At 41.8% G+C, this 13,449-nt stretch overlaps 1 protein-coding gene across 1 annotated transcript in view; it reads left to right on the forward strand.

The window, feature by feature from the left end:
- The first annotated feature begins 2,831 nt into the window (after window positions 1-2,831).
- lmo1 (LIM domain only 1) overlaps window positions 2,832-13,449 on the forward strand; it is a 26,697-nt gene continuing 16,079 nt past the window's right edge. The window contains exon 1 of the mRNA XM_060865653.1: window positions 2,832-3,481. Within this exon, the coding sequence (XP_060721636.1) occupies window positions 3,460-3,481 (22 nt within the window). The 5' untranslated portion in view covers window positions 2,832-3,459. The remainder of the gene's footprint in view (window positions 3,482-13,449) is intronic.

Below are 13,449 nucleotides of genomic sequence, written 5' to 3' on the forward strand. Positions count from 1 at the left end.
TAATTAAGTCACAGACGTGTGGTCCTTTTCCCAGAGCCACAACTGTGCTGCATCACCGGGATGTAGGGATCAGCATCCACACACAACACACAACAACATAACACATCCACACACAACACACAACAACATAACACATCAACACACAACACACAACAACATAACACATCAACACACAACACACAACAACATAACACATCAACACACAACACACAACAACATAACACATCCACACACAACACACAACAACATAACACATCAACACACAACACACAACAACATAACACATCAACACACAACACACAACAACATAACACATCAACACACAACACACAACAACATAACACATCTACACACAACACACAACAACATAACACATCAACACACAACACACAACAACATAACACATCAACACACAACACACAACAACATAACACATCAACACACAACACACAACAACATAACACATCCACACACAACACACAACAACATAACACATCAACACACAACACACAACAACATACATCCACACACAACACACAACAACATAACACATCAACACACAACAATATAACACATCCACACACAACACACAACAACATAACACATCCACACACAACAACATAACACATCAACACACAACACAACACAACATCAACACACAACAACATAACACATCCACACACAACACACAGCAACATACATCCACACAACACACAACAACATAACACAACATCAACACACAACAACATAACACAACATCAACACACAACACACAACATAACACATCAACATCAACACACAACCTGAGCACTGCAGCTCTACAGCCCACACTAGTGTGTGTTATTCAGGACTTTAATTGTGTCCTTATTTTTAGTCAGCAGCTGTACATCCTGTTCATCTCAGGATCAGATATTAAAAAGAAAAAAGACTTGAAACTGATTTCAGAGCCAGTTGAACTTCTAACGTTCACACATCAGAAAATATGGATTTGACCCCAACTGAATCCTACACTGATATCTGGGCATAGTTACTAATCTCTCAGGGGTCCTGCTGTAGGTTTACTAAAGAGGCAAAAGGAGCAGAAATGTGATTACAAATAGCTAGCTAGAGTTAATTAGCATCAAGTCAAGCAACAGTTAACAAAAATAAATATAATAATAAATCTGTTCATAGACACACCCACAACACCATTAACCCCGCCCACATTTCAGCCTCTCACCATAAAACATGACTTTCATAAAAAACATAAGTCATGACTTTTTTTTTAACTCCAACACTTTAACACATTATAGTCTGTAATTTGAAGATTACATTAAAGGCAAACATCCATCCTTCATCAGAAGTGGAGAATAATGAAATGTGCTCTGGTGTACAGCACCGATGTGAGCTTTGTGCCACGCTTTATTTAAGGTTTAACATTAATACAGATGGCAATTAAGATTATCCAAAGTAAATAAGATTAGATTTCAGATCACCTCCTGCTGACTAACAGCACTTCTGTAACCTCTGCATCTCCTCTAGAACTTAATCGTGGTTGCATCTCTCCGGCTTAATTGGTTAAAAGTCTCCTCAGGGCGAGTGAAAGCAGTTAGTTAAGGAGGCATCATGAAGCAGTGACACTTTCATAACAGAAATAACAGCTAACAATTCTATTAGCTGAGCCTGAGCACGCTTTGCTATCTCATCTCATCACAACACAGCGGCCCATCTGTTGTGCTGTCGCTCCCAAAATCAGTGTTTATCTGGCACTGAGCCCGTTAACTCCATAAATCACTCCATAAATCTACTGTACATGCTGTAGCTACCATCACACACACACACACACACACACACTGACACACACAGTTTCAATATTATAATACACATAAATAAGGCAAAAAGTCTATTAACAAATAAATATATGTCTATAGTCAAAGGATTTATTTTCTCTCTCTCTCTCTCTCTCTCTCTCTCTCTCACACACACACACACACACACACACAAATGGGTTGTGAGTAGAATCCAGGTGTGTGTGTGTGTGTGTGTGTGTGTGTGTGTGTGTGTGTGTGGGTGCGCGTGTGTGTGTGTGTGTGTGTGTGTGGGTGCGTGTGTGTGTGTGTGTGTGTGTGTGTGTGTGTGTGTGTCTTATTGTTCTTGTGAGGACGTTTGACTATTAAAGCTAATTAATGCTATATTGCACATAAATTAGTCCCATAAGCAGAAAGGTTTAAAGCTTTATTTATTTATTTTGTGTATTTTTGTTTGTTTGTCTGTTTAGACAAAGATTATTCTTATTGTTCTTATTATTAATTCTTTGTAGAAACACAAAACCATCTCCAAAAGAGGTCAAACCATAACTATCTATCCTTATGAGGACATTTGCCCATCACCAAGACAGACACACACACACACACACACACACACACACACTCTCTCTCTCTCTCTCTCTCTCTCTCTCTTTTCCTTTAGCCGTGTGCTTTTGTGTTTTGTCAGAATTAATGAGAAAAGTTCCCTTGCCCTAGGGGTAATTAGTGTCCTTGGAGTTAAATAAGCTAATACTTAGACACCTCTGGCACAAGCAATTATGTTTGTGTATTGAATAATTGATTCAAAGAGGTGGAGGAAAGGCGCGCGCTAATCAGATCTGCAGCATAATGAATTGATTTAATTAACAGGGGAATCCGCGGCGCTTCTCTGGGAAAAAAAAAGAAAAAAGAAAGCTCGTGCACGCACGCACCGAGCGCGCGCGCACACACACACACACACACACACACACACACGCACACTGCGTGCGCGTTTGTGTGCGCGCGCGCGTTCGCGTGCATTTATCCGACCGAGTGCGTGGAGGCACCGAGCGCATAAATTGTGCGCGCAAAACGGGCAGAACGGCGGCGCGAGCGTTTTAACCGCTCTGTCATCTACAGTCCGGATTTCTTTTTAACCCCGAATTCTTGTTTCTTTTTATAAACACATTTCCGACACCACCGGGGCCGGTCCGGTTCGGTTCGGTTTATTTTTGTTGTTGTTGTTTTTCCGTTTTTGAAGTTTTAGATCTTGCTCGGATCGGAATGTAGCCTCACGCGCATGTCTCGGGTTTTTTATTTACACTTGGCGGATTTGTGCACGACCGGAGACCCTCACAGTACCTTAGAGAATCTTACAGAACCTTACAAGACGTGACTGATACGAAACAGCACGACATACACACACACACACACACACACACACATACACACACACACATACACACACGTACAGCGCACACATAGCGCGCACACGCGCTAAACCTGCAGCAGCACGCGGACCTTTTATTCTATGATCATTTTCATTATTTTATTTTAAACTCAGAGAAAGAGAGAGAGAGAGAGAGAGAGAGAGAGAGAGAGAGAGAGAGAGAAGATTAAGGAGAAGAAGAACAGAACCCTGCTGGATCCGAGAGCGGATCGTCCTGAGCCGGACTCCTCCTCATTCCTCAGGACCATGGTGTTAGACAAGGAAGAGGGTGAGTACCGTTCAGTACCGTTCAGTACCGTTTGGGTTCAGATTTTGCACCACACAGCGACTCGGTGGCGCGTGTTTGATTGAACTGAGAAGCGGGTTTCATCTTTACATTACACACACACACGCACGCACACACACACACACACACACGCACGCACGCACGCACGCACACACACACACACACACACGCACGCACGCACGCACGCACACACACTCACACACAGAGAACCCGCTCAGAGTTTCAGCTTGATTTGCTTCAAATGAGATCACGCGAATATGTCACGTGTCAATATCGTATATATTTTTATCAAATAAAAAATATTCCAGCTTGAAATGGATACTCTCATCATCATTATCAATTATCATCATCATCATCATCATCATCATCATCATCATCATCATTTTGTCATGATGCAGGGAAACGGAATCGTTTGGGCTCCTGAGCAGGAAGTGACACAGGAACAAAGTCAGAAAACAAACAGAACTGATCTTTAACCCTGAGCTGAAGGATTATCTGCTTTCTGTTGTACTTGATTTCAGGAATAATATTTATATCAGATCCTAAAATGTTTTGGGTTTAATTTTTCCACAAAATGTGAAAAGTATTTCCTCAGAATTCTTCCTCAGAGTCCAAACTGCTATAAAAAGCCTGTTTGACCCAAATGTGCTGTTCTCATGCAGCAGTCGCTCAGGGCCTTCTTTATTATTTATTTGTAGTAATGTAATGTAGTAATGGCCTTCACTTCAGACCCATTATTTATGTTTTGAAAATGGATATTTCATATCACATCCTTTCACTCAGCCATCTGAAAACCAATAAAAGAGGCATAAATTTGTCCTGTCTCTGTGAATACGTGTTGCGCGCTAATGTACCCGGATTAACTCAACTGTAAATTGTCTGGTCTGGACGGCCGTCTCGCTAAAAGTTCCCCCTCGTATGATTCATGGCTCAGGATTGCTTTTAACTGCCATCGGCGAAGCAATATGGGGAAATGTACAAGGTGATGCAAATGGCATTAGCGGGAGAGGATGCACAGGAGCATGTAATGCAGTCAATACTACATTAACTACTGAAGCCCAATTACAGCAGCGCAGCAGCAGAGTGGCTTTTAGGAGCATTAGGACTTACAGAGGAGGAGAAAAAAAGAGCTTAGATCACCTGCTGCTCATTGCCTAAAAGCTTCACCCTTTACGTGCTGGGGCCAACCAACTGCGCTGGCATTTGGACACACACACACACACACACACACACACACACACACACACACCTGGATACTAAAATATCACCTCACTCACAACCCCACACAGTGTAATCACTGTGTATTGTTGTATAGTTGTGTGTGTGTGTGTGACAGAGAGAGAGAGAGAGCGAGCAACAGAATGAATGTCAGCATGAACTCATCAGCATGTTTGTGTTCTACACAGTTTTCCATCTCAACACAAATACAAACAAAAACAAGAGCAACTTTCTCAGATTTCAGATTTATATCATAAACAAACTTCATCAATGAGAAATAAAAACAGTGTAAATGTATTGAGACAGACAAATTTCTGCATGTCACTTTTACACACTCATTCATTTATACATCCTCTTACATTTTACGGTGAGGCCAAAGGAGGAAGGTTTATTAAATCAAACAAAATATATTGTCTTAAGTCCTGGTAATGAACAAAGGCATACGGTGAGACAGACAGATACAGTGAGACAGACAGATACGGTGAGACAGACAGATACGGTGAGACAGACAGATACAGTGAGACAGACAGATACGGTAAGACAGACAGATACGGTAAGACAGACAGATACAGTGAGACAGACAGATACGGTGAGACAAACAGATACGGTGAGACAGACAGATACGGTGAGACAAACAGATACAGTGAGACAAACAGATACAGTGAGACAAACAGATACAGTGAGACAAACAGATACGGTGAGACAGACAGATACGGTAAGACAAACAGATACGGTGAGACAGATACGGTAAGATGGATGAATATGGCAGGACAGAAGAAACTGTAGGATGAATCATGATCTTTTTTTTGTTATTGTTGTGGTGCGTAACGTCTCTCTGTCCAGATCTAAAACGTCTCCCTTGTTCAGTAGAACTTCAGTCTGCTGTCACATGGACACTTCAGATCACTTCCTGCTTTCAGCTATTTCAGATTTGATCAGATTCAGTCTCGCTGCTTTCACACCTGATCTTCTGGGTTGAGTTGATTGACTTCTAACAGTCTAATTCACGAGGAACTGATGGGCGTCAAGACAACAGGAAGTAGATTAGATTCTGATTACATATGAAAAGAAGCTTCAGACTGACCATCAGACGCATTTTTATTCCCGGAGAGAAAAATTGGCTTCTCGTTTTGTTGAGTGATCGTTCGGACCACTGCACTCTTTAAGACCCTGAGGATGGAAAGGAAAGAAAGAGAAGAGAAATAGACCTTGGGTCCGGACCCTTAAACACCGTCTGTCCAATCAGATTTGTCCGTGCACAAAGCATGTGATTGAAAGCGATGTTTCAGACGAACACACGGCGGAATCTGTAATAAAACTCGCCTGCGCTTCAGGCTCTAATTTTTATTTTGAAATAATAAGAATTGCTTCATGCTTTTACTCGCGTTACCATGGTAATTCTGTCTCATAGCCGTGTTCTATTGATTTAGGAAGTGGACAGTGATATTTCTTTTGTTATTTTTCTTCTTACTCTGAGTTGATTTCTAATTTCCACTCAAAGATTGCTTTCATACATTCCTTAAGTCTTTTTTCTTTCTTTCCCTGCAGTGTAATTTTCTTTCCTGGTATTTGCTATTTTCCTAAGATTATTGGCTCGGTATTATTCTAAATTAAACTTTGCCAATTTCAAATATTGAAATTACATTGATGTTTTTTTCTCGCTTCAGGTCTCGTGCAATATTACGCCTGCATTCAGACTTAATACTCATGTTTTATTGCATCATCCTGAAAAAGCCAACATGTGTGTTTGTTTGTGTGTGTGTATGTGTGTGTATGCATGTGTGTATATGTGTGTGTGTGCATGTGCATGTGTGTATATGTGTGTGTGCGTGTGTGTGCACGTGTGTGTGTGCATATATGTGTGTATGTGTCAAGTCAAGTCAAGAACCTTTTCTTGTCATTTACACCATATCTAGCTGTTACAAGGTAAGGTAAGCTTTTATTGTCCCCAGTAGGGAAATTTGTCTTGGGCCATCACCCATGCTGCAATCATACAGAACATACATTAGACATTCACAGGATATTGTGAATAAAATAGCAACTATGTCCTGCCCCTATTTAACAACTTTACCGACACTGAGATAAGAGTTTTTAAATCTATTTAATCTGCAGCGAGGAACTCTGAACCTCCTGCCAGAAGGCAACAACTCATACTCCATATTCAAAACATGGGAAAAATCACAGACAATCGTCTCAGCGTGTCTTACAGTGACATGTTCGTGACATTACAGTGTCTTACAGTGACATGAGACGACGTTTCTCCAGGATCATGAAGCTACATAAAACACACACAGAGCTATAAGGACTTAGTAAGTTAGTCCTAGATACATAAAGTGTATCTGTACAACCTGGTGTACACAGTGTAGGACAAGACAAACAAGACAGACAAGACAGTGCAGGACAAAAGACAGTCAGGACAAAAGACAGTGCAGGACATGTGTGTGTGTGTGTGTGTATATGTGTGTGTCTTTATTTTCATTCATCATTTTATTCTTTTACCTTCTATTCTATTTCCTTTTTAAGTGTCAGTTAGACCCAAAAACAATGAGAGTCAAACAGAGACAGAGAGAGTGAGACACAGAGACAGAGAGAGTGAGACACAGAGACAGAGAGAGTGAGACACAGAGACAGAGAGAGTGAGACACAGAGACAGAGAGAGTGAGACAGGGAAGCAGTGAGATGCTGAGACAGTGAGAATGAGTCAGTGACATAGTAAACAGTAAGGCAATGAGACAATGAGACAGTGAGACAGTGAGACAGTCCCAACAGCATGATAGATTTTTATATCCACAGAATATAGTGAAGGTTTTTTGGCAGCATGTTATTCGCGAGTGATTGTGTTATGAATAATTAATGTGGAAATGTGTTAATATGTATGTAACATTATTTGTGTGTGTGTGTGTGTGTGTGTGTGTGTGTGTGAGTGAGTGTGTTTGCGTGTGTGTGTTTGCGCGCGTGTGTGTTTGCGCGTGTGTGTGTTTGTGTGTTTGCGTTCGTGTGTTTGTGTGTGTATTTGCGTGTGTGTTTGCGTGCGTGTGTGTGCGTGTGTGTGCGTTTGTGTGTGTGTTTGCGTGTGTGTGTGTGTTTGCGTGTGTGTGCATGCGTGTGTGCGTGTGTGTGCGTGTTTGCGTGTGTGTGTGTGTTTGCGTGTGTGTGTGTTTGCGCGTGTGTGTGTGTTTGCGTGTGTGTGTGCGTGTGTATGTGTGTGTTTGCGCGTGTGTGTGTTTGCGCGTGTGTTTGCACGTGTGTGTGTTTGCGTGTGTTTGCGTGTGTGTGTTTGTGTGTGTGTTTGCGCGTGTGTATGTTTGTGTGTGTGTGTGTTTGCGTGTGTGTGTGTTTGCGTGTGTGTGTTTGTGTGTGTTTGCGTGTGCATGTGCTCATGGCTTTCCATGTAGCTACAGAGTGATGTACATTCCTGCCTGTTAGCTGTAAAAGCACAGTGTTCAATCCCACCTGAAACACTCTCCAGATACACACACACACACACACACACACACACACACACACAAACATACAAACAAACATTTGGCTTACTGACTATCACTGCTGAGTTTGCAAATGTGTGTGTTTTAGAATAAAAAGTTCTTGATCTCTCTTTCTGTGTGTGTGTGTGTGTGTGTGTGTGTGTTTTGTAGAACTCAGAACCCATGCTGCTGATTTGTGTGTTATTTATTTGTTTCAGGAGAGCTGTGAGGGATTAGTGGAGGCAGAGAAGTGCGACTGAATTATGAAACAGGAAATGCTTTTATGCCATGATGTGATTTTAATTTAATGTCGCAGGAAAAACAAGACTTAAACATGCTCTTCATATTCCTGAATATTCCTGCAGACACTGTACACACACACACGCACTCACACACACACAAACACACAGAGACACATAGAGACACACACAGAAAAAAAAACACTCACACACACACACGTGCAAACACACACACACACAGAAAAAAACATTAACTCACTCTCACATACACACACACACAGAAAAACACACTCTTTCTCACACACACACAGACACAGAAAAACACACACTCTCTCTCTCTCTCACACACACACACACAGAAAATCACTAACACACACACACATACATACAAATACATGATGGAAGTAGATTCTTTGAAAACAGTATGTCCATGACTTTACTAGAAGAGTGTAATGTGTGTGTGAAAGAAGTCAGAGGTGAAGCTGGACCTTCTCCACATATTCAGGACAGGGGAGTTTACACTGCGTTGTGTTTCTCAGTAACACAACATGCTGCATCAGGACGAAGCAGAGACTGCTGACAGAACCAGGATGAGTTTGATTGTACATCTGTACTGTGATGGATTTTACTAATAAAAAGAAAATGTAATTATTGATGTTGGGGTCACGGTGGCTTAGTAGTTAGCACATTCACCTCACACCTCCGGGGTTGGGGGTTCGATTCCCGCCTCCATCTTGTGTGTGTGGAGTTTGCATGTTCTTCCCGTGCCTCGGGGGTTTCCTCCTGGTACTCCGGTTTCCTCCCCCGGTCCAAAGACCTGCATGGTAGGTTGATTGGAATCTCTGGAAAATTGTCCGTAGTGTGTGATTGTGTGAGTGAATGAGAGTGTGTGTGTGTGTGTGCCCTGTGATGGGTTGGCACTCCGTCCAGGGTGTATCCTGCCTTGATGCCCGATGACGCCTGAGATAGGCACAGGCTCCCCGTGACCCGAGGTAGTTCGGCTAACCGGTAGAAGATGAGTGAGAGAGAGAGTGAGTGTAATTATTGATAAAGTTCTGTAGTATTAGAGTTTTGCTGTAGCATTAATTTGCATCATCGCTCACAACACTAATGGCTTCCAAAGCCATAAGTTTCATTGTTCGACTTTAAATTGGCCAAAATAGGGTTCTGTTCACGCGAGTTCTGTGAGTTGTGCAGCTCTGAGTGCTGCACCTGTCTCCTCACATCCCCTCCTGGGGTAATGAGTGAACAGTAATTGCTAGTAAGAGGGACATTTCACACGTCTCTTTTCTAACCTTGGGGCTCACACACACTTTTCACAGCCTTACACTTATACTCTGACAAATGCATTTTTAATGTTGACTAAAAAATTGTTTTGGGCTTGATTGCACGTCCAAAGTATTTAAATGTGTAAAACAGAGGCTGTGGAGGTGCTAATGGCTGTCAGAACCCATGAAGTGGCAGATAAGATTGTAGCTCTCAAGGTCTGAACAGATTTATTCCTGTTATTGAAATGCTAATGTGAATGAGATGAAAGAAAAAAAGAGTTGTGTTGTATTTAGATATGAGGAAGCGTTTATCAGTCAGAGCTGGAGGTGTGTGTGAGTGTGTGTGTGTGTGTGTGAGTGTGTGTGTGTGTTTGAGTTTATTGGATGTTTGGATTGATGAAGGTCACGTTTCAGATTCTTTGACGTACACTAAAGGTCCGACTGGTTCTTTGTGAAACTCTCTGGTGTGTTTGTGCAGAACGTCGGTCAGGAGCCATTCTGTTTCTCTACACTTTCTTTCTTTGCTCAGCTCTATTTCTTGTTTTTTTTTTTCTTTTTTGGAGCAGGAACAATGACTCACTTTCTCAATGACTGTATCATCATGCTAACAACTTGCCTTATGTAACAGCTCAGATTTTTTTTTTAATTAGTCCCATCTGAATAAATTAAAAATAATAGTGAGGTATAAAAGTGTGCAGTGTGTGAAGGAATCACATAAATTATAGAATATGTGCACGGACACGCGCTAATGAAGTCCTAGTAACTGCGAGCAAAACATTCTCACCAGCTGACAAGTGCTCAGTCCAGAGAGGGAAAAAATCAGGAAAGAGATCTGAGCGCTTTCAGGTGTGAGGAATGAAAGTGTGACGTGATGGAAACGAGAGAAAAGAGACCTCCTGTTTCCAGACTCCCCACGCTGTGGCTCCGTGTTATTGCAGGTCCTGACGCTGCTGCCTCATTTGGGCCGGATCACGAGTAATTATGCAGCAGGGGGAGGAACAGGGGCTGCCGACCGCAGGGTCAGGACACTTGTAACATGTGAAAAGAGCAATTATTCCAGAGACAAACCCCCCTTTATCCCGGCAGTGCCGAGGTCAGCGTGAGGGAGCGAAGCGACTCTGTTTCACCGGGGCTTATTAGCAGCAGGTCTGCTGAAGTTTAGTGAAAATGCTTTGCCTTAATGAAGCCCCCAAACCCCACTCCCCCCCCACCCCACCCTGAAAAGCTGCTTTCTTTTTTCTTCCTTCCTTACAAGTGCTAATGTGTCATAATTAGAGGGTGTGACGGTATAAAACTGTATGCTCTCTCTCTCTCTCTCTGTCTCTTCTCTCTCACTCTCTCTCTCTCTCTCTCTCTCTCTCTCTCTGTCTCTTCTCTCTCTCTGTCTCTCTCTGTCTTTTCTCTCTCTCTCTCTCTCTCTCTCTCTCTCTGTCTCTTCTCTCTCTCTCTCTCTCTGTCTCTCTCTCTCTCTCTCTCTGTCGCTCTCTGTCTCTCTCTCTCTCTCTCTCTCTCTCTCTCTCTCTCTCTCTCTCTCTTTAGGTTTTTCACTTTTCTTTTTGAACCTGTGTGGAAAACAGAGGAAATAACTTTTTCTTTACATTATTTTGGTTGTGATTATGTACTAAACTGTTACATACTGAACTCACAGCACATTTTAAGCTGTAAACAGATTCCAAACTAAACCTAAAATGGGCTTCTCATGAATTACAGTTCTGTCAAGTAACTGTGGAGATAAGATCAGGAATCCTGGCCACACGAGAACCCGAGAGAACCCACACAGCTGACGTCTTTCCCGTCATTGCCGTGTCAGGACACCGGCTTTATTGCTGTAAATCTGCTTCCCGTCTTCCCATCTTACAGCCGGTGTGTTCCTGAAATGATCAGCAGATGCTCTGCATCTTGTGCTTGTAGCTTGTGTGGAACGATCGTCTACAGGCTCAGTTACAGTAATGACGGAAGCTGGTGGTAAGACGTTAATTCCCAGAGACAATGACAAGAGATCTGCCTTGACTTTGCATTATCGTCCACTGATGATAAACTCCAGCCTGAATTTACAGGAATGCTTCTTTATACACAGGGAAAACTGTTCGCTCACAAAAACCCTTATTACTGCTAACGACCTGAGCTTTCTCTAAAGGCATCAGAAACACTGAAACGATTAGAATACACAGTTACTGATGTGTCCGGAATACTGACAATAATGTGCTGAAATCTGTAGGGAATTGGGAAGTGTACGGAATACTGGTGTGAATTATTATTAACACTGAAGTGTATGAAATACTACAGGACGTGTAGGACACAGTAAAATGCATGGAATACTGAGTACTGACCGGACGACCGCACTCCTGTGTTAAATAACAGTGTCACCGCCAACACAACACACTAGTATTAGATATCACAGAAAGAGGAATCATTTCACTGAACACTTTCCCATTTGTGCTATGAAATGCTCTATACGGAATACTGAATATTCTCAGCAAGCGTGTTCGGAATTCTCACACTACCGTCTCTCGTACATTTCATTTCCTTCTATGTTTTAATATTAGTCCAAATTCTCTTCAGTAAAATGTGTATTGTTCAGAAGAAAGACTTTAAAGAGACAAAGTGTTCGTCACAGTCTGTATGAAACAGTAATTCAAATTCAATTTATTTGTATATTATAAAATTGTTATGATATTATATATCTATCCCTATCCCTAATGAGCAAGCGGGGGGGGGCGACAAGGACAAACTCCCTGAGATGATACGAGGAAGGAACCTTGAGAGGAACCAGACTCAGAAGTGAACCTCATCCTCATTTGGGTGACACTCTACAGTAAATAGTGTAAATGTAAATAATGTCCTTTCTACAACAGTTTATAACAGTGCAGCCGAGAGCTCCTGAGGAACTAATGGGTCATCATAAACTCTGAGTTCACCACAGACCCAACACTAATTCCTCCCTGTCAGAGTCTTCAAATGATCTCTGATAAAGACCAGAACATACAGCTGACTGTTACATCAGTGGTTCAAAGAAGACATGACAGTCTCTGGGCGGCTCCATACACAACAATCCCATGAGACACTGGCTGACCATGCAGATCAATCCCTGGCAGGGTGACCACCGGGTGACGAGACTCCAACCAGGGGTAGAACATCAGGATTGATGAGGTAGCTCCGTAAGAGCTAATTCCACTGACAGAGCAAAATAATAACAATATACAGAATAATATTCTCCCACTTTAGCTAGATTTCAGTCACAGCCTCATATCTTCTGCTCAGGCTTTCAGGAATGGAGTCGTCCTCAACACTCACTGAGACTGAACTAGGGCTGGGCGATATGTCTGAAAACTGTATCACGATATCAGTTACATATCGGTCGATATCGATAATTATTGATATTTTTTATGACCCATTTAAAATAAGGACCAGGAGAAAAATATATTACATGTAAACCTTTTTATTTTAAACTTAACCTTCCTCTGATCGTAATCCCCTCAGTTATTAAGACAGAAATGTCACCAAGCAGGAAAACTCTAATAATTATAATGTAAACATGAGTCTAAAGTCACAATGAACACTTAACTGTTATCTCTTAACATTTAAGGTGCAAAATGAAAGGAAATGTAAGAAATGCTTAATAAAGTGTAATAAAATAGTGTAAAGTGTTAAATATAAACAGAGAAACCTGAGAATATAGTGCAAGTTCAGTGTTAGGAAGTTCACTAGCTGTTCAGCTTCTGGTGAATAAAGTTTTATATGTGCAGTGTTTTGTAAACAGA

This window comes from Tachysurus vachellii, chromosome 1 (genome assembly GCF_030014155.1).
Source record: "Tachysurus vachellii isolate PV-2020 chromosome 1, HZAU_Pvac_v1, whole genome shotgun sequence".
Taxonomy (NCBI): Eukaryota; Metazoa; Chordata; class Actinopteri; order Siluriformes; family Bagridae; genus Tachysurus; species Tachysurus vachellii.